The sequence below is a fragment of the Argopecten irradians genome, chromosome 12, assembly GCF_041381155.1.
Source record: "Argopecten irradians isolate NY chromosome 12, Ai_NY, whole genome shotgun sequence".
NCBI classification, from domain to species: domain Eukaryota; kingdom Metazoa; phylum Mollusca; class Bivalvia; order Pectinida; family Pectinidae; genus Argopecten; species Argopecten irradians.
The window spans coordinates 12,929,893-12,950,772 of record NC_091145.1 but is presented as its reverse complement, the minus strand read 5'-3'; the positions used below and the strand labels follow the sequence as shown (position 1 = coordinate 12,950,772).

Genomic DNA, 20,880 nt, shown 5'->3' with positions numbered 1-20,880 from the left:
AAGCTAAAGTATCGCAGTTGGATTTAAAGATTGATGACTTTTATACCCACTTCAAAAACTTGAATAATAATTGACAATGCTTACATTACGAGTAACGGAGATAATATTTTTGAAGAGTTAGACATGCAGATAAGCACCGATGAAGTTATAGCTGCGATACAAACTCTGAAAAGGGGCAAAAGCTGTAGCGAAGATAACATTTTAATGAGGTTTTTTATAGACTGTTCGAATGAGCCACTTCTGTGTATTACTAATGTTATCAATAATACATGTATATTCAAGGCTGGTTTTTTTTGCGGAGTCATGGTCCAAAGGTTGTGTAGTACCAATTTACAACAAGGTGATATTAATGACCCAAATAATTATAGGGGGCTGACATTAGTTAGTTGTATGGGTAAATTATTTACATCGATCCTTAATAAAAGACTGATGAAATGGGTTCAGAAGTATAATGTTATAACAGATAACAACTTGGTTTTAAACCTGGGTGTTCTATTATTGATGCAATTTTCGTTTTACAAACATTGATAAACAAAACTTTAAAAAGTAAAAAAGATTATATTGCTGCTTTATAGATTATAAGAAAACATTTGATCAAATTAAAAGAAGTATTTTAGGGACTAAACTTATAAAATGATATTTTTTTGTTTACAATTTTATTTAAGAAAACATATTGACAGTGTATTTAAAAGATATTTAAATATTAAGAATTTCGGCACACTATCTGAATATTGAAAAGGGTAGAAAACAAAATATCCCATGAGAGAATAAATTGTGTACATGTTGTGATTTAAACGAACTTGAAGATGAATATCACTTTCTATTACAATGTTCATTTTGTGTTGATTTACGCCAAAAGTGTATTAAGAAATATTATTACAGAAGACCAAGTGTTTTTAAATTTGTTTAATTATTACATTGTAAGTGTTAACAACGTTAAAGAATTACAAAAGATACTGGTAAATTTATTCATTTTGCTTTTAAGAAAAGGTCAGAAAAGTTAAAAAAATGAGACATTTGGCTGGAAATTTAATATCTATTGTATTAATCACTCTCCATCGCTTTTGTTATAAAATTGTATATTTTACATGATATAATTTGTACTTATGGACCGTAAGGTCCACGGAGTAAAATCAACTGAATCATATATATGTGTGTGTACACACATATGTAAAGACTCGCAACGCAGGTTTATCTGTGTTCAGTCATGCGATCACTAAATCCATGAGTACACAATCCTTTAAAGCTAAAAGTTAAAATGAAATGGCTGTAGATGAAAGCGGACATACAATGTCTTTTCGGAGTTTCCTTAAACTATGCATCTTCATCGTAATCTTGTTAACGGCATTTCATCTTGGTTTCTACTACACAATTGAAAACAATTTGATCACAAAAACATATGATAACTTTAGATTCATTCAAGATCACAGTGGAAGGATAGCAGAGCAAATGCGATACGGGTTTTCCACTGGAAATGTGAATGGGTCTGCAAATACACAGAGGCCTAACGGAGAATTTATCCGAACTCCCAGTGAAAGATGGGTCAGTCAAACACAAGGAAATGTGAACGTAACTGCAAATGCAACGACAGATAAAGAAGTAATGCGGTCAAGAGTCTTGAAAGAATGTCCGGCAACCCCGCCAAACCTTGGTTAGTATAGTATTGTTTCGTATGGTATCACTTAATAGTTCGAATGCTCAAAATAGACATTGCACGTAGCAAGGTCAAACATGATATGTAATTCATAACAATTACTTCGATTTTCACCATTTTCACGCCAAAAATCTTGACTTGCAAAGTAAGAGAGTGAAGAGAACACTTCAGAAAAAAGATACCAAAATATTTGTGTGAAGGTATATTGACGTCCCTGAAAACGTTAAAGTAATAACACACATCGAAATAATAATTATAGAAGTATATAATGTTGAATACAGTGATTAATGCATTGTAAATACCCCCGGGATCACAAGAAGTTGCAAAACCCTCGGATTTTACTACATTTTGTGACCCTCGGGTAAAATATCCTTATCCTTCATATCCACATATGAAAGAGTCTGATAATATTTTCATATGCTTGTCACTACACCTACGAGACGTTGATGAATAATTCATGAACATTCATTTATAATTCATGAATTATTCATGGATAAAATTTATGAATATTCTTTAATTATTCATGAATATGTTATGCAATTAATGAACTTAAAACTTCATGAATAATTTAGGAACAAAAATATGTCATGAACATTCATGAATCCTTTCATTCATGAATTCATGAACGTTCATGAATCTCTTTTATTCATGAAATCATGAACATTTATGAACAACCCATTCATGAAAATTCACAAAAAGTTGATGAACAGTTTAGGAATATTCATGAACTTACAACCATCATGAATGGTCATGAATGCTTATTCAATAACATCAGAAGCTTCGAACTTTGTAATGGTTTTAATATGGTAAAGTAAGTAACTTTTGTAACTGAAGAAAAACGCAAATTCACCTGCTGCTGTTTTTGATAGGGAAAACATACAATTTTTCGACGGCGTACCATCTTTAAATCATGAAAAGAATCTTAAGCTGTCATCATAAAAATGTTTTAAAATCACTTGAACCGTGTTAAGTCAGTTTTATTTTATCACAAGGGAACCCTAATGTACACCTCGGGAGGGCAACACTAAATTTTCCATAACACAGGCTCCTGTGATGTTTTGAAATTGGTACAGATACCAAACAGCTTCTCTTTCATAATACTACAAAAGACCAAATGGGTTCGTCAAAATTGTTCGTAACTTTCTTCAAAATTGCTATGGTAACTGTCCTATCAATTGTGAACGTGATACACTTACTAATGTTTTTTATTAAAGGGCCTATTTTCAAATTAAAACTTTACGATCTTTACCGTAAGTTTTGTTTACCTGTACCTTAATCAAACTTGAATTTGGATTGCCTGCTATATTTATCGTATGTGTACGTGACTGTCTGTTATATTTCTACCGTCAGCGTATGGTATGTTATGTATGACACCAAATACATGTAGTGTTACATGAACGAATAACAGAAATGAGAAACCAGCAGCTAAATTCAAAACACAAGTTAATTATATATACAATATTATACAGAGATGGTTTACAATATCTCAAGTAATTGGTGGTGGTACAAGAGTAATACGATGATTTAAAGTGTTACTTATCTGTATGTGAATGTCCTGGTATAATCCTTGATCCTTCCAGGTTTCAAATCAACAATAATCACAAATCCACAAGGAAAATGAATGTCCACAGATGATTTGTAAAGTTCCAGGCAATATGTATAAATCCACGCAAAGTGTTGTAATAATCCACAGATAAAGTCACAATAGCTCTCCCAATATAATCTAATATGGCACTGTACAAGTCTTGATATGTCTCATTACAGGTCTCAATGCATTTCTGATTAGCTTTGGACAGCTCGAGTATATATATAGCTAAACCCTAGTTCAAGAATATTGGAGAACCTTCTACTTCTAGAAATATCTAACTAAAAACAGTAAACAAATAAACACACAGAACTTTCTGGAAATAGATCATTCTAGATCTCTACTTATAATCAACATGTTTACAAACATATTTGTTTATACATGATAATATTCTAGAAAGTTCTATAACCTAGATTAATGATATGACCTTTATAGTATGTATTGATAATGAAGTTATAGTAGTTATCTCCCTTATCTAATAACAACATGTATTTAGTGTCATACATAACACACCCCTCCTTAAAGAAAAGAAAGTTTTCTTGAAAAGGAAACTTTCTTGACATATCAGTAATATTTAAATCCTTGATAAAGCATCAGCTAGAATATTGTCTTTTCCTTTGATATGTTTGATGTCAAGATTGTATTCTTGCAAAGTCAAACTCCACCTGAGAATTCTTTGATTTTTGTTTTTCATTTTCCCAATGAATGCCAAAGGGTTGTGGTCGGTGAAGACCAACACAGGCACAACTGTAGTGCAGAGATACACATCAAATTGGTTCAAGGCCAAAATCAATGCTAAACATTCTTTCTCAATGTTGGAATAATTTCTCTGGTGTTTGTCAAATTTTTTCGAGAAATAACAAATTGGATGGTCAATTTCTTCATAACCTTCTTGCATCAAAACAGCACCAACACCTACATCGCTGGCGTCAACAAACAGTTTAAACTGTTTATTAAAATCTGGAGCAGTCAGAACTGGTGAGTTTGATAGTATGGCTTTCAATTTCTCAAAGGCAGACTTACATTCGTCTGACCAGACAAATTTGACATTTTTCTTTAACAAAGCAGTAAGTGGAGCTGCTATAACAGAGAAATTTTGACAAAATTTTCTGTAATATCCAGCCATACCAAGAAATCTCATCAGCTCTCTCTTGCTTCCAGGAGTTGGAAAATCTATAATTGATTCTATTTTGGCCTGAACAGGTTTAACCTGCCCCTGTCCTACAACATGACCTAAAAATTCAACAGATGCATGACACAATTCACACTTCAATAAGTTTACAGTCAATTTCATGGTAGTGAGCTCACGAATCCCGCGTAGATGGTCTTCCCACGTGTCGTGGTAGTTGATGACGTCATCAATGTATCCATCACAGCCTTCCAGGTCTGATATAACGCTGTTAAGAAGACGTTTCTTCTTTGGCTCTTTCTGTTAAAGGCACCTGCCAATATCCTTTCAACAGGTCAAACTTGCTTACGTACTTGGCTTTGCCAACTTTGTCAATACACGAGTCAATCCTTGGAATTGGATAAGAGTCTGTTTTACTGACAGAGTTTACTTTTCTGAAGTCAGTACAGAGTCGGTATGTCTTGTCTGGCTTTGGTACCAGAACACATGGAGAGCTCCATTCACTTTTGCTTGGTTCAATAATATCATTGTCCAACATTTATTGAATTTCTTTCTTTCAAAGGATTGACACGGTAAAGATGTTGCTTGACAGGTGGCGCATCGCCTACATCCACGTCATGATAGATAGCATATGTTTTGCCTGGTGTATCCGGAAACAAATGTTTATACTCAAGTATCAAATCTTTCAGTTCATTGCGTTCCTTTTCCGATAGATGACATAGTTTCTTGTCCAAGTTCGTGAGCACATCTGAGTTCCGTAACTTAACACCAGAGTCTAAACCTACATCTTGTACACCACCATCTAAGTCTAATTTACAAATATCAGCTGTACTTTCACTTTTTGATGGTACAGAGGCCAAAGTAGCAATAGGTTGAGAGGTCTTGCTCTCTTCTCTATCTACATATTTCTTAAGCATATTAACATGACATAATTGAGTTTTCTTGCGCCTCCCTGGAGTTTGTACAATATAGTTAACATCAACGACCTTTTTTCAACAACATAAGGACCAAAATATCTAGTTTGCAAAGGCTGACCCGGTATTGGTAATAGAGCCAAAATTTTGTCACCTGGATCAAAACTTCTTGCACGGGCATCTTTATCATACCATGTTTTCATTTTGGTTTGAGTAAGGGCCAAGTTTTCTTTTGCCAATTCACATGCCCTTGTCAACCTTTGCTTAAAGTTACACACATACTCTAAGAGATTCACTTTAGAATCTTCGTCCAAAATTTTGTCTTTCAAAATTTTCAAAGGACCACGTACAGTGTGTCCAAACACAAGTTCAAAGGGACTAAAGCCAAGAGATTCTTGTACAGATTCTCTAACGCCAAACGACAACATGTGTATACCTTCGTCCCAATCTCTTTTGTTTTCAAAACAATAAGATCTCATCATATTCTTCAATGTCTGATGAAAACGCTCTAAAGCACCCTGAGACTCTGGATGATAAGCACTAGACTTATACTGCTTGATCTGGAGCTGGTACATGACTTGTTGAAAAATACCAGACATGAAATTCGAACCTTGGTCCGATTGGACAGCTTTTGGAAGACCAACCAGTGTAAAGAATTTAACCAATGCCTTGACTATGTTAGGGGCCTTAATATTCCTGAGTGGAATGGCTTCAGGAAAGCGTGTGGAAGCACACATAATAGTTAAAAGGTACTCATTCCCAGACTTAGTTTTGGGTAGAGGACCTACACCGTCTATAATGACTCTACTAAATGGTTCCTCAAATGCTGGAATGGGATGCAAAGGTGCAACAGGGATTTTCTGATTAGTTTTTCCTACCACCTGACAAGTATGACAAGACCTACAAAATTCAGCCACATCCCGTTTCAACTTGGGCCAAAAGAAGTGATCTAAGATCCTGTTATAAGTCTTGGTCACACCTAAATGCCCTGCCATAGGTACATCATGAGACAAACTCAGAATATCTTGTCTATACCTCCGTGGGACAACTATTTGATTGACAACCTTCTAGTCTTCCTCGGTAGACACATCAGGGGGGCGCCACTTGCGCATCAACACACCTGACCTACGGAAGTAACAAACGGGGACTTTCTCAGCCTCTTCCTCACTCAAAGCCCGATTACACAATAATAGATTTCAGGATCTTTTTCTTGTTCTACTATAAGCTCCTCTCTAGACAAAGATGATTTACTCATCATGTCAGCCAAAGAAGTACACTTGTTAGGAACATCTCTATCACTATCAAAGTCTACAGGATTACTCAAAAGATCACACTTGCCCCCGACATTCTCTATATCATGAGCCAAGAAAGTGTCACCTAACCCTGGACTATAATGATCCTCAACTACTGCAACATAAGAAACCTTCTTACTCATTGAACGGGTTACAGCACAAGAAGGGAAAATACCAGGAAATTCCTGTTGAATAGTCTCAGCATCACCTGTTTTATCTGGAATACTGGACACTAAGGGATCTATCCTAACTTTCTCTCCAGCCAAGTCATTGCCTAAAATGAGCGACACGCCCTCTATGGGAAGTTCCGGTCTAACACCAATGGTGACAGGCCCAGTTACCAAGTGTGACTTTAAATAAACACAATGGAGAGGCACATTAACAAAACCTAACTCTACACCTTGAAGCAAAACACTACTACCAGATGAGGTCTCCTCAGACAAAGGCACTACACCATCTAATATTAAAGAATGAGAAGCCCCAGTATCACTCAAAATCTTCACAGGTTTCAAGTTGGTGATATCATTAGTAAGTGAAACAAAACCTTCAGAAATGAAGGGAGAGTACTTCTCCAAGACACTATCAGACTCTGAGCTCTTAATCTAAACAGACACTTTAGAATCTTCCACAATATCACTAAGTTTCTGACTAGGCTTTGACATAGCTAACACAGAAGGAACTGACTGTTTACGCCTTTGCTCCTTACGCTTGAGAGAAAAAACATTCAGACATAACATATCCTACTTTCTTGCAGTAATTACAAACAGGACCAGAAGGAGACCCCACACCTGCCCTATGATCTGTTTTAGAATCAGACATAGTCTTATCACCTTATTTAGGTTTGTCGTTAGAAGGGCCACTAGTGGTTGGGTTCCTAGGCTGACCAAATTTACTAGTACCTGTGGTACTGTTTTTGTCTTGAGAACTGTTTTTAACAAATGAGCCTTTGTGGGTGAGAGCGTAATCATCAGCCATTGTAGCTGCTTCACTAAGTGTTTCAACTTTTCTCTCATCTAAGTGAGTTTTTATGTTTACGGGGACACAACGTTTAAACTCCGCTATCATCAATAATTGCCTCAATTTACCGAAATCCTCATCAATGTCTTTAGAATCAAACCACCTATTAAATAATTGTTCCTTTTCTCTGGCAAATTCTACATGAGTTTGTTCATCTCTCTTTCTCGAGTTTCGAAATTTCTGGCGGTAAGCCTCAGGAACTAACTCATAAGCTTTCAAAATAGCTTTCGTGACTACATGGTAATTTGAAATGTCATCTACAGACAAAGAAGAATAAATGTCTCTAGCTTTACCAATCAAGACACTCTGAAGAAGCATTGTAAGCTTATCTTCAGGCCATTTTATACTATCAGCTATTTTCTCAAAATGCAGAAAATACTTGTCAACTTCTTTCTCTTGAAAAGGAGGAACTAACCTAATGTTTCTACTGACATCAAAACCTCTGTTTCCTTGTAAACCCCTAAAAGTTGAATTACTTGAACCGTCTTGAGAAGCTAGCTCCAATTCTTAAATTCTAAGTTCTGTTTCTGCTTGAATTTTCTGCTTCTCTAGCTCTAACATCTGATCTCTCTCAATCTCTTTTTCTTTTAATTCTCTTTCAATTTCTTTTTCTCTTAACTCTCTTTCTTTGTCTATTTCTTTTGCTCTTAACTCCTTTTCTATTTCTCTTTCTCTCATTTCTTTCTCTATTTGTTTCATTTTCATTTCATGTTCAAGTTCCATATGTCTAATTTGGATTTCTGAAGTGACTGTTTCCTCTATATTATCTAATGCACTAGAGTCAAATTTGCCATTGTCAACAAAATATCCTATAATTTCATTCCGAATTTCAGCTTTCCTCAAATTAGTTTTGATAACTAGGCCTAAATGTTTACTCAATAACAGTAAATCCTTCTTATTAACTTGCAAAAGAACTTCCAGGGATGACGCTTAAACAAACTGTTTTACCTCCATAGTAGTCATGTTTATCTAGCTGTTGGTTTCAAATGTAAACTCCAAGTTTGTACACAAATTTTGAAAATTTCTTAATTAATTTTTCAAAGTTAGATTTCACAAATTAAATATCGATCTCGGACAAGAGCCCCAATTCCTGTTACATGAACGAATAACAGAAATGAGAAACCAGCAGCTAAATTCAAAACACAATTTAGTTATATATACAATATTATACAGAGATGGTTTACAATATCTCAAGTAATTGGTGGTGGTACAAGAGTAATACGATGATTTAAAGTGTTCCTTATCTGTATGTGAATGTCCTGGTACAAAATGTAAAATCCTTGATCCTTCCAGGTTTCAAATCAACAATAATCACAAATCCACAAGGAAAATGAATGTCCACAGATGATTTGTAAAGTTCCAGGCAATATGTATAAATCCACGCAAAGTGTTGTAATAATCCACAGATAAAGTCACAATAGCTCTCCCAATATAATCTAATATGGCACTGTACAAGTCTTGATATGTCTCATTACAGGTCCCATTGCAGTTCTGATTAGCTTTGGACAGCTCGAGTATATATATAGCTAAACCCTAGTTCAAGAATATATATATATAGAGTATATATAAATATATATATAAACCCTTATTTCAAGAATATTGGAGAACCTTCTATTTCTAGAAATATCCAACTAAAAACAGTAAACAAATAAACACACAGAACTTTCTGGAAATAGATCATTCTAGATCTCTACTTATAATCAACATGTTTACAAACATATTTGTTTATACATGAAAATATTCTAGAAAGTTCTATAACCTAGATTAATGATATGACCTTTATAGTATGTATTGATAATAAAGCTATAGTAGTTATCTCCCTTATCTAATAACATCATGTATTTAGTGTCATACATAACAGTAGTTATTAAATAAGGGAGATAACTCCTGTGGCTATTTTATCAATATACATCCTATAAAGGTCATATAAATAATTTAGGTTATAGAACTTTCTAGAATATTATCATGTATAAACATCATGTTTGTAAATATGTTGATTATAAGAAGGGATCTAGAATGATCTATTTCCAGAAAGTTCTGTGTGTTTATTTGTTTACTGTTTTTAGTAAGATATTTCTAGAAATAGAAGGTTCTCCAATATTCTTGAAATAAGGGTTTATATATATATTTATATATACTCTAGCTGCTTAAGGCTAATCAGAACTGCAATGAAACCTGTTATTAAACATATCAAGAATTGTACAGCTCCATATTAGATTATATTGGGAGAGCTATTGTGACTTATCTGTACATTGTTACAACGCATTGTTATGATTTATTCATATTGCCTGGACTTTACAAATTATCTGTGGACATTCATTTTCCTCTTGGATTTGTGATAATTGTTTATTCGGAACCTGGAATTATCAAGGATTATACTAGGACATTTGCATACAGATAAGTAAAAAAAAAACTTTAAACTATCGTATCACTCTAGTACTACCACCAAAATACTTAAGATATTCCAAACCATCTCTGTATTATATTGTATATATAATTAGATTGTGTTTGGAATTTAGCTGTTGATTTCTCATTTCTGTTACTCTTGGTCATAACAGATTGGGGGCTCGTTTCTGAGATCGATATTTAATTTGTGAAATCTAACTTAAAAAATAATCAAGAAATTTTCAAAATATTTGTACAGACTTTGAGTTTACATTTGAAACCAACAGCTAGATAAACATGACTGCTATGCAGGTAGAACAGTTTGTTAAAGCGCCGTCCATGGAAGATCTTTTGCAAGTTAGTAAGAAGGATTTACTGTTATTGGGTAAACATTTAGGCCTAACTATCTAAACTCATTTGAGGAAAGCTGAAATTAGGAATGTAATTATAAGATATTTTGCTGATTATGGCAAATTTGACTCTAGTGCATTAGATAGTATTGAGAAAACAGTCACTTCAGAAATTCAAATTAGACAAATGTAACTTGAACATGAAATGAAAATGAATGGAAATAGAGAAAGAAATGAGAGAAAGAGAAATAGAAAAGTAGATAAGAGAAAAAGAAATAAGACAAGGAAAGAGAGTTAAGAGAAAAAGAAATTGAAAGAGAATTAAAAGAAAAAAATTGAGAGGATCAGATGTTAGAGAAGCAGAAAATTTAAGCTGAAACAGAACTTAGAATTAAAGAATTAGAGCTAGCTTCTCAGGACAGTTCAAGTAATCCAACTTTTAGGGGTTTGCAAGGAAACAGAGGTTTCGATGTTAGTAGAAACATTAGGTTAGTTCCTCCTTTGAAGAGAAAGAAGTTGACAAGCATTTTCTGCATTATGAAAAATAGCTGACAGTATGAAATTGCCTAAAGATAAGCTTCTTCAGAATATTTTGATTGGTACAGCTAGAGACATTTATTCTTCTTTGTCTATCAATGAGATTTCAAATTACCAAGTAGTTAAGAAAGCTATTTTGACAGCTTTTGAGTTCCTGAGGCTTACCGCCAGAAATTTCGAAAGTCGAGATGGAGAGATGAACAAACTCATGTAGAATTTGCCAGAGAAAAAAGAAAAATTATTTAATAGGTGGTGTGATTCTAAGAAATTGATGACGATTTCGGTAAATTGAGGCAATTAGTATTGTTGATAGAGGAGTTTAAACGTTTGTCCACACAAACATAAAAAATCGTTTAGATGAGAGAAAAGTTGAAACACTTAGTAAATCAGATACAATGGCTGATGATTACGCTCTCACCCACACAGGCTCATTTGTTAAAAACAGTTCTCAAGACAAAAACAGTACCACAGGTACTAGTAAATTTGGTCAGCCTAGGAATCCAACCTTCAGTTGCCCTTCTAATGACAAACATAAACTAAATTTTATCGCGATCAAAACAAGGGATTTCCACTCAGCAAATAATCATGTTATCGATCAGACGATCGCCACACTATTTTTTCTCGTATAAAATCGAACTATCTATAATGAGCGACCAAACGGTCGAAAGAACAAACAAACGCACACCCGAAAGAAAGAAAAAAATATAACTATCGAACCAAAATAGCAAACGAACAAAAAAAGAGAAGACTATCTTAAAAAGTTCTACTCATCTAGACTCATCTTCGACGCATAATCTGTCTTTTTGTCCTGCTAAAGATTAAAGTTACATACATGTTTACATTCAAATCAGTAAGGCTTCTTGGTCCATACCTCGAGCTTTGTTTGCTCAAAATTTTCATGAAATAAAGACTAAACAATAGGATGGCTCTTAAATCTTGGCATACCCCTGATAAAGAGGGGAAGCCGTTTATTTTATTAGATTTATATTATAAGGAAATATGATTTTAAATTTCTTGAAAAATTTTAGCGAAGGTGAGCGAAAATAACGGCTCTTAAATCTTGGCATACCCCTGATAAAGAGGGGAAGCCGTTTATTTTATTAGATTTATATTATAAGGAAATATGATTTTAAATTTCTTGAAAAATTTTAGCGAAGGTGAGCGAAAATAACGCCACACGACAAACATATATTCTTAAACGAAAACAAAGGATGAGGATTACAATATGCATGATACAAAGATATATTAATAAGAATAAAAACAACCATAAATTCACACATAAAGGTTGGAAGGACGGGGTTGGTTGGAGGGATGTTTTAAATTTCTTCTACCTTCTAAAACAGTATGTAAATGCTGACATTTTTAGAAATATTCTCAATTTTCAAAGATGGCGTCTGAAGCTGTATGGATGGGGCTCTATAGTGGGGACTCCCTTTGTCTTACAAGGGCTAAATCAGGGGCTTGACCAATCAGAAGACGTATAAATCTACTATGGGGCTTACAGCGGTCAGTGACCTATGGCCAATCAAATTAGGACTAATTAACATATTTATTAATGGGAATCAATTATGTGTGAATCTTTATGGTACAAAAATATGTCTATGAATAGACATTTGTTTTTTTTCAGCGCTGTTGTATTTTAGTTGGTGTAACATTTACAAAGTTTTTTAGTTTTGAAATTTTGTTATCAAATTACAATTTTATGGAACTGATGCAATAAAATCAACTGAATGGATCGCTGCTGTCGTGTGAAACATGTATGTGTGAAACATACATGTGTATTGAACGGATCACTGCCTATGATGGGATATCAAAATAGATACTATATTTTAAATGAAATCCCATTTTGTATGATGTACATGTATGTGAAATGAGGCCACCATATTTTAAATGTGTGTATGTGGTTAATAACACGCAACACTGCGCGTGCTGGTTCGCTAAACCTGCCTATATTATTAGGCTTTTTAAATGTTTTTGCCTAATATATATATATAGTCAGCTCGCGATAACTCTTAAAAGATGAAATCGTAGGGAAGATTTTGCCTTCGCTACGTCAGCGGCATATTTCTAATCCATACAATGTCGGGAAAACGAACACGTACCTATTCGTTGGGATCATGTACCCGCTGCCCCATGTTATATCTCATTGTGAAATTAAACAACTCTGCACAACGAAATACTTCTGAGACTATTTCACACATTTGTAATGGCCGCCGACTACTCATTTAGTTTAATAAACTGCATCAAATCACCATCGCTTCCGGTTTTATTTTTAAAATAAAAAGTCACGTGTAGTTGAGAGCTAAACAACGTGTAGGCCTGTAGTGAGCATCATGTATATGCAACGTGGATATTGCGAAAGAGATGCGGTACCGCCGCCGTGTTCAATTTGAATGCTTGACAACATGTCGTGTGTGTCGACCATGATTCAACTATAACAACTCTAAATGGGTGGCATTTTGTTTGCCTCTCAATAGACAGTCCACTAATCTGTCTGCCCGTACGAAATGATAGGACACACACTGCGTACAGCACGCGCATACTTTGAGATATATATCATTAAGTCTGATAGACAAACAAAACAAACACACGAACAAACGAATGGACAGACAGACGGACTGAATGATGGATGGAGGGATGGACAGGAAGACACGCACGATATACGATTACAATTTGCACACAAGGACGAACTAACAGTGCTGACAACTAATTAGTGTTGTTCAATTAAATGAGCCAATCAGCGGGAGTCTGGTGAGAAAAAATAATTCCCTATTTGAATGGGATTTGAATTGAAAAGTTTTGGAAATTTGTATTGATATTGTCATATCCTATATTTCAAACTAACACAAAGTACTGATTTTGTTATACTGGGATGTACTTCTATACACATGTACATGTGGATAATAAAAGGACCACACAGAGTAAAACCAAACAAAATTGTGGTAATATCCTTTTTCGGGGCATAAGATTTCAAAGCGAGGTAAATGTTTCAGTAAATGTAGATACGTTTCTGACTCTATCTGGATCTTGATAAGATTTTTAAAATCTGGATGTACCTTTTAATTTTTTATACAAATGTGTTCCGAATCTTTCACCATACTACAGCTGTGTCATGGACGTGAGTTTGGGTTGGAGAAATTAGTCTACATTTCTTTAGTCTTCACAATATTAAAAAAACACCATACTATTTGGTTCCAAGTCCACGTTCATTCTCTTTTTCTTATATGAAGACCAAGTTAATAATTCGTACAATTAGAGTTAACATGATTTCCCCTTTGGCCACATAATGTAATCACATCGCATGTATACAGCTACATACATACCATCCCCACACACAAAATAAAATTGGGCTTACACTATTTTTACCATGAGTGTTTAAAATTGAAAATAGCTTTGATGCAGAATAAACAAGAAAGGAATTAGCCAGAAAAAAGTGTTTTGTTTTAAATGGAACTTTACGATTTTGCTACCTCCCCACAGCAATACATGGTGCAGTATCCGAACCCGGTGTGTCACGGTGATGTGTGTAATATTTACACTTCCACTGCGTGTTCTCTATATGAAGTTATTGAAATGAAAAGTGTTTATTCCTAGATGAAGAATTAACACCAATGCGTATGAATACATGGATGATACCAACGTCAAAATGACGGTGCGCCAACGTCAACATTGATGATAGTCTTCTATACAATTTGTTTTCAGTTAATAAAACTATTTTTGATACGAGATACATCATAGTTTGATGGTCCGTTTTGTTCATAAACATGACTCATAACATTTTTCACAATCATATAAATGTTATCGAATATGAACATTTACGTTTAAACTGATTTTGTTAGTTTCAATGAATTAAAGAAATAAATACCTGGAAGTTCACGAATATTTTGGTCGTCTGCTGCTTGTTGACGTTCGTCAATATCGCAATATGTCAAGCTCCGATTTCGAAGAGGAAAATAATCTTTACGGAAACTTTAAGGTTTCAGTGGACGAAAATTGTGAAGTTATGTCTAGCACAGCAACTGTCAGCGAGGAGGAAATGAAAACATACGAAGAATGCAACCAAAGTAAATCAACAAAAAAGATAGTCTAGGGGATGAAACTTTTTCAAGGTAGGCCTAATCAGAAGTGATTGCGCATGCGTCGAGTATGGACGTCTTCCTGAATTGAAGAGAAAAAATGTATTGTAGATCGGTCTATAATCCATGTTATAATCTGCCATCCACGTTTCAAGATGTCATGAGAAGTTTATTTAGGCTATCATTCAATCTACGGATCCTTTTTTTTGTGTAACAACTTGTGGTGGACCAAAAATGTCTGTTTGAAACATTCACGGTGAGGAGGCCAATAGAGAGGAAAGGCGCCATCTTTGAAAAATGCCATCATGATGAAATGATATATATTCATGGGGTTGTGGGAGATGGTTTTTCACTACTGTAAGTAGAATTTTTTTTTACTTTCTACGCATATAATATTAATTCCTAATGAGTTTATCAAAACTAGACAAAACTATTCGTAAACTCGGTGCAGAACTATTGGCGACCGGTGACCATCTCCAATCCAAACCAATTCTGGTATCCGACAGTAAAGGTTGTGATGCATCCCAGGCGCGAGGACTAAAGACCTTGTGGATCTCATCGAGTCTAGATTAGATAAGGCTGTTAACATATACAGGTCAGTTATTTTATATCTTTGGGCAGGCACATGTGACATTGGACTAAAGGCTGGAAAATACATTCGTCTTAGGGAACCAAACTCAGACATAGTTGTTAACCAAGTAGTCGATGAAATACACAGAGTCATTACTATTACCGAAACCTATGGTAACAAGGTCAAACTGTGTTTACTAGACTGTCCCACCTTTAGTGTAACTACCTGGAACCTATCCAAAGGTCTACCCAATGACCTGGATGACACTACTACTGACGATAAAGAAGTTACAAGACAGATTAGACTACTTAATAGTTACATTGAACAAATAAATACCAGTAACAACCAACCCAATGTTAATCTGTCTCGTCATATGGTGAATAGTAGAAAATCATCGAAGCTTAGGAAAATTCGCTATTCGATAAACATCAGTCTATTACGGGATGGTGTTCACCCAGCTGTCAAATGTATGGACCTGCGTATTTTTAATACATGCTCACAGCATTAACTTTGAACAATCAGTAACTATCACATTAGCTGTTGTTCCTGAAGATGTACTTTTTTGGGAGTGAGTTCGGAGGAGGACTGTGATTACCAGTAGATGTTTACATTGTGTACATTATAGGCAAATGCGTAGGTGGGTTATCCCGCCACCAATATATCTTATACTTGTATTAACATTTATTTACAGTCAGTGGTGAATTTATAGTATAAACCCCGTTGATTTCAACCAAAGGCTAATCAACTTTATTTCTCGATAGACTGAGTATGTCACGCGCAAGTTGGAGCCCCGCGGATGAATTTATGATGGTCCAAATCAGAAACTTTTTGTGTTTTCAGTGTATCACAATACAATGTAGGTTTGAACACATATACATGTACGTGTGTAAATACAAATGTAGAAAAGCTACATTGTTTATGTAACTACCGTACCTCTTTGAGCAATGCTTCCGTGCGTATGATAAATAAACAATGTTGTACAATGTACAGTTTTGTACATTTTGATGACGTCGCAATGTTTACATGTTGTGTGTCGGTGAGTCTGTGTTGTTCGCTACAACATGTAGATCTACATCCTATTTGTATTTTTAACATCTTTGGTTGTACGCAAATGGATAAGATATGTCAGGACAACATCGGTCTTTGAGTTGGATAAGTTTAACCAAAACGACCTAGCACGACAATGCATTTTTGTTCACCTTGGGGGACAGACAAGTCCTGTACGTTATCTACTGTGAATCGGCGAGAGTAGGCCTTACATACACACACGTTTGGGTGTTTCGAAATATCAATGAAACGGAATCCTACAATTGTAGCTTTACAATACTTGTAATAGATATCTATAATATTTATTGAAGTGTTTGAAACAACAATATAAATATAAGCTAACATTTTGAGAGCGGTAAACGTTTACAGTAGTGGGCCTACCTGTGTTTGTACATGTTCCTCGAAACGACGTCCGATACGTTTGAAAATCTCCAAAATCCGGAAATAATGACATGGAACTATGTAAACATCCGTGTATTCAAGTAATTTCAAACGTGAACTGATTAAGTAGAACTCAAGTGATCACAAAATTGAAGAAACTCTCTGTTTGTCACACCTCCTTGACACAGGCGGTTTGAATCGGACGCGCGTCACAACTACGTTAAATATCCTGCCACGTTATGAATGTTGTGTAAGCGTGTGTAATCATACGAAACAAAAGATTAAAACCAAACTGCTTTACACCATGGTGTTTTTAACAACAGATAAATAAAACGATTTATAGTTTCATACCGAAAACACCCTAGATATATATGCTTCATCAGACGGAACTCATTTTACTAGTATGTTCATTGATAAATTGGTGGGAATTTCCGCCACTTCGAGTGGCTGTTCCAAATGTCTGTCGGAACCAAACGATATAATCCAAATTTAGTCTTATAAATGCCATAAACACCATTAAGGGTAAATTTTGAGCTGTGAAAATAATAGTTTAGACTGTAAATATAAGGATTAAAGTCTCATTCTGTTGGTTCTATCTAAATATAAAGTTGAATAGGGTATCGATATTTGTTTCATGGACCGCTTCGCGGTCCATTTCAAATATCGATACCCTACTCAACTTTATTCTTCGATAGAACCCCCAGAAAGATACTTTAATCCTTAAACACACCCTGTAACCCTCTAATTGAATTCACTATCTCTAAATCTACCGATAATGGAGGCATATTTCTGCCACCGAGTTAGTTTAGGTCGAATTGGCGGATCGCCAGCTGTTAATCAAACTGCTTGGTACCGCCCCCTTTTGCACGTGACCTTAACCGCCAATTCGAATGCTCCGACATGACAGCTGTTTCCGTCAACACTGTAGACTTGTACGGCGTGTGTAATTTGAAAATACGGGTTAGCGTTGGCGTTCGGATAAATATAACAGCAACAATCGACATGTGTACACATGTGTTCAAAGGTAAAACTGTATGTAAGTAACTCATAAAATATTCTATTGTGCAAATGTCATATTTAATACAGGTCATCAAGAAGTTTTAGTTCTAAATTGTTACTATCAAGACCTACTGATTTCTGAAGGTATAAAGTCGGTAACGTGTGTGGCCGTGACCGAACTTCCTAACGATCGAATAGTCCCAATGTGTACAATACCAGAGACTAGTTATTAGACACATGTACATGTACGTGCATGCTTTAGAAGAAAACATTTTTCTGTCAGTAGGGTCTCGTTATGTCTGTATTCATGGTCTATATACAATGTACGATAAGGTACTTTTGTACATTAGTGTCATTCTGATTCTAATTTTGTTTTTTAAAAAAATGACAAGAAAAGTGCATATATAGCCTAGTGACTAGATAAAATCAAGAATTCAAGGATGCATTATCAATCAGTACTAGTTTGTGCATTTTTATAGGGAGTGAAAGTACTATGTGCATGTAGTACATACATTAATATTCCTAACACACTGAAACCTTCACTTATATAAGTATGCATTTAAGTTTCTGATTTATGTAAAACTTTCTAAGATGAAAAAAACTTAGTGCCCCTTATACAGTCTAATTAAGGTCGCTTGAAAGTAATTATTTGAACTTTTACACTACACTTGTATATACTGTATGTCTTTTTTAAAATTCTGATCAGCACTTTAAACATGGAGGGCCAACCATCCATGATCCAAAGTCTATTTCATTATATGTGACGGCGACTGACAATATGGGCCCAGATGAGGAAAAATCAAATTTTCATTTTGTCACATTTTTATTTACTTAATGGTGTGTAGATCACGTTTATAAAATATTAAAGTTGCAGGACGAAGCATTTCAGAGATATGCGACTTTAAATGAGGCAACATGTACAGTCTTTAATGACAAAAAAGCGACGTCAAATCATCACGTCATGATCATTGACGTCATGTCACAAGCCTGCCAATGATGTTATATAAAAATACATGTGCATATGTTACATGTACATTATGTAACTACATCAATTGATCTGTGACACGTACATGTAACAATCTTGTTCTACGATTTGACGGAGTGACACACGGCGTGCTATGTGTAACAAAAATATCCGTGTGTACTCTAGTTTCGTGGTTTGAAACTTTCCAATGTTTTTGTGTGTAGATTATTTATAGTTCGCCAATGATACCATTAATACATCAAATATGATAATTTGTTTTTATATTCATGGTTCCACGGCAACTGCCAAAAGAACAACTTCATGAGGAAATGAATTCATATTTGTACATGTATGATAAACTAGTATATCAGGTCATATATTGTAAAGGTTTGGTTTATTTTTGTTTTACGTCCTACAAACAACCAGGTTAATTTAATGACGTGGCAGGTTTAGATGGTTGAAAACCGGAGTATCCCCAGAAAAAACCCATCGACCTACGGCCAGTATTTTGCAACTGCCCTTCGTGTGATTCGCGACACAGATGTAGAGGGCTAGTGGTAGAACGCTATAGTATATATATCCACTCCGCAACCGCGACCCAAAAGTTACGGTTAAATGAATGAAATCTTGATAAGAAAACTTTACTGGCAAACTTGTAGACTAAACTTTAAACGTTAATTTAGAATCATTAACATTAGAACGAGATAGCTCTGTTCACTCATTCTTCGCCGCTTTAGTCCATTTAGCCTGTTAGGTCACCCTAAGTAAAAGCCAGCCTAATGTCAAATGTATAATTTACCGTTATTATTAATGAAGGACATTAATTGATTTGATGACGTCGGTAAAATATGTGCGAAATTTTATAACGTCATTCATTCCGACGTCATTATCGCCGCATCTGGGACCATTTTGTCAGTCGCCATCACATATAATGTTTTAAAATACATATTTGATAATGCAATAGAATATATTTTATTAAAGAATGATATATTTCAAACACAAGGCTCAAGTTGAAACCGGCTTAGAGGATATCAAAGAGACATTCATGACTGAAGTTAAAATTGACCTCAAATCACAAGTTATAACCCTGGTGGATGAGAGACACAGAGAATTAGAAGAAAGGAAAAATAAGAGATTAAACGTCATTCTCTTTAATGTCCCAGAGAATGGCCAAAACAACATCGAAAGGAAGGCAAATGACCAGAAGGACGTAGATGGCCTTACGAGAAGCCTGATAAACAAAGAGGTCAAACTAACCACCCAATTTAGAATGGGTAAATATGACGCATCTAAGATCAGGCCACTACTATTGGTTTTAGAGGAAAAATCTGAACGAAAATCCTTGTTAGAAAATGCTCGTCATATATCCATGAAAGCTCCGAGTCATCTAAAACAAGTAATATCAAAAAGTGACCAAACCAAGTTACAAAAAGATGAAAGAAAGAAAAAGAGAGAAGAGAAGGGAACCTTAAATCCACATACATCCCAACAGAAATGCATCCGAAGTAGCGATAGTTACCCCAGGGAAAATATACTGCCCAGAAGACAACCTATGGGAACAAGAGGTAGAGATGTTCTAAACAAACAACATATCTCTATGCTGAATTGAATAGAGAATATGATCACAGAAGATACAGCTAGCGTCCTACAAAACATGGACAACATGGATTTAAGTCCCATACCTCAAAGAGGCCTACTGAGCAGGGGAAACAACGAACAACAATCCACGGTACTAGAGGAACTATATTCTCAAGATACTCTACTTGACTAAAGAGATGACATCACATTTCCATATACTGAAACAACAGCCTTTGGAGACACAACCGGAAACACCACCGTTAATGAAAGGATAAATGAAGAACCTACATCACAGAGTGATGATCATAGGATACTGATTTTACCAATTTTATTTTATTTCGTGAATTGTAAGAAATTAAAGTATTATACAATAATGTGGATACACTCACAGTGACTAAATA

General features: G+C 35.0%; 1 protein-coding gene across 2 annotated transcripts in view; it reads left to right on the top strand.

Moving 5' to 3' along the window:
• The first annotated feature begins 1,190 nt into the window (after positions 1 to 1,190).
• Positions 1,191 to 20,880, top strand: part of LOC138336459 (beta-1,4-N-acetylgalactosaminyltransferase bre-4-like) — a 46,345-nt gene continuing 26,655 nt past the window's right edge. For both annotated transcript variants that reach the window (XM_069285966.1, XM_069285965.1), the window contains exon 1: positions 1,191 to 1,651. In XM_069285966.1, coding sequence (XP_069142067.1) covers positions 1,264 to 1,651 — 388 coding nt within the window. In that variant the 5' untranslated portion in view covers positions 1,191 to 1,263. The remainder of the gene's footprint in view (positions 1,652 to 20,880) is intronic.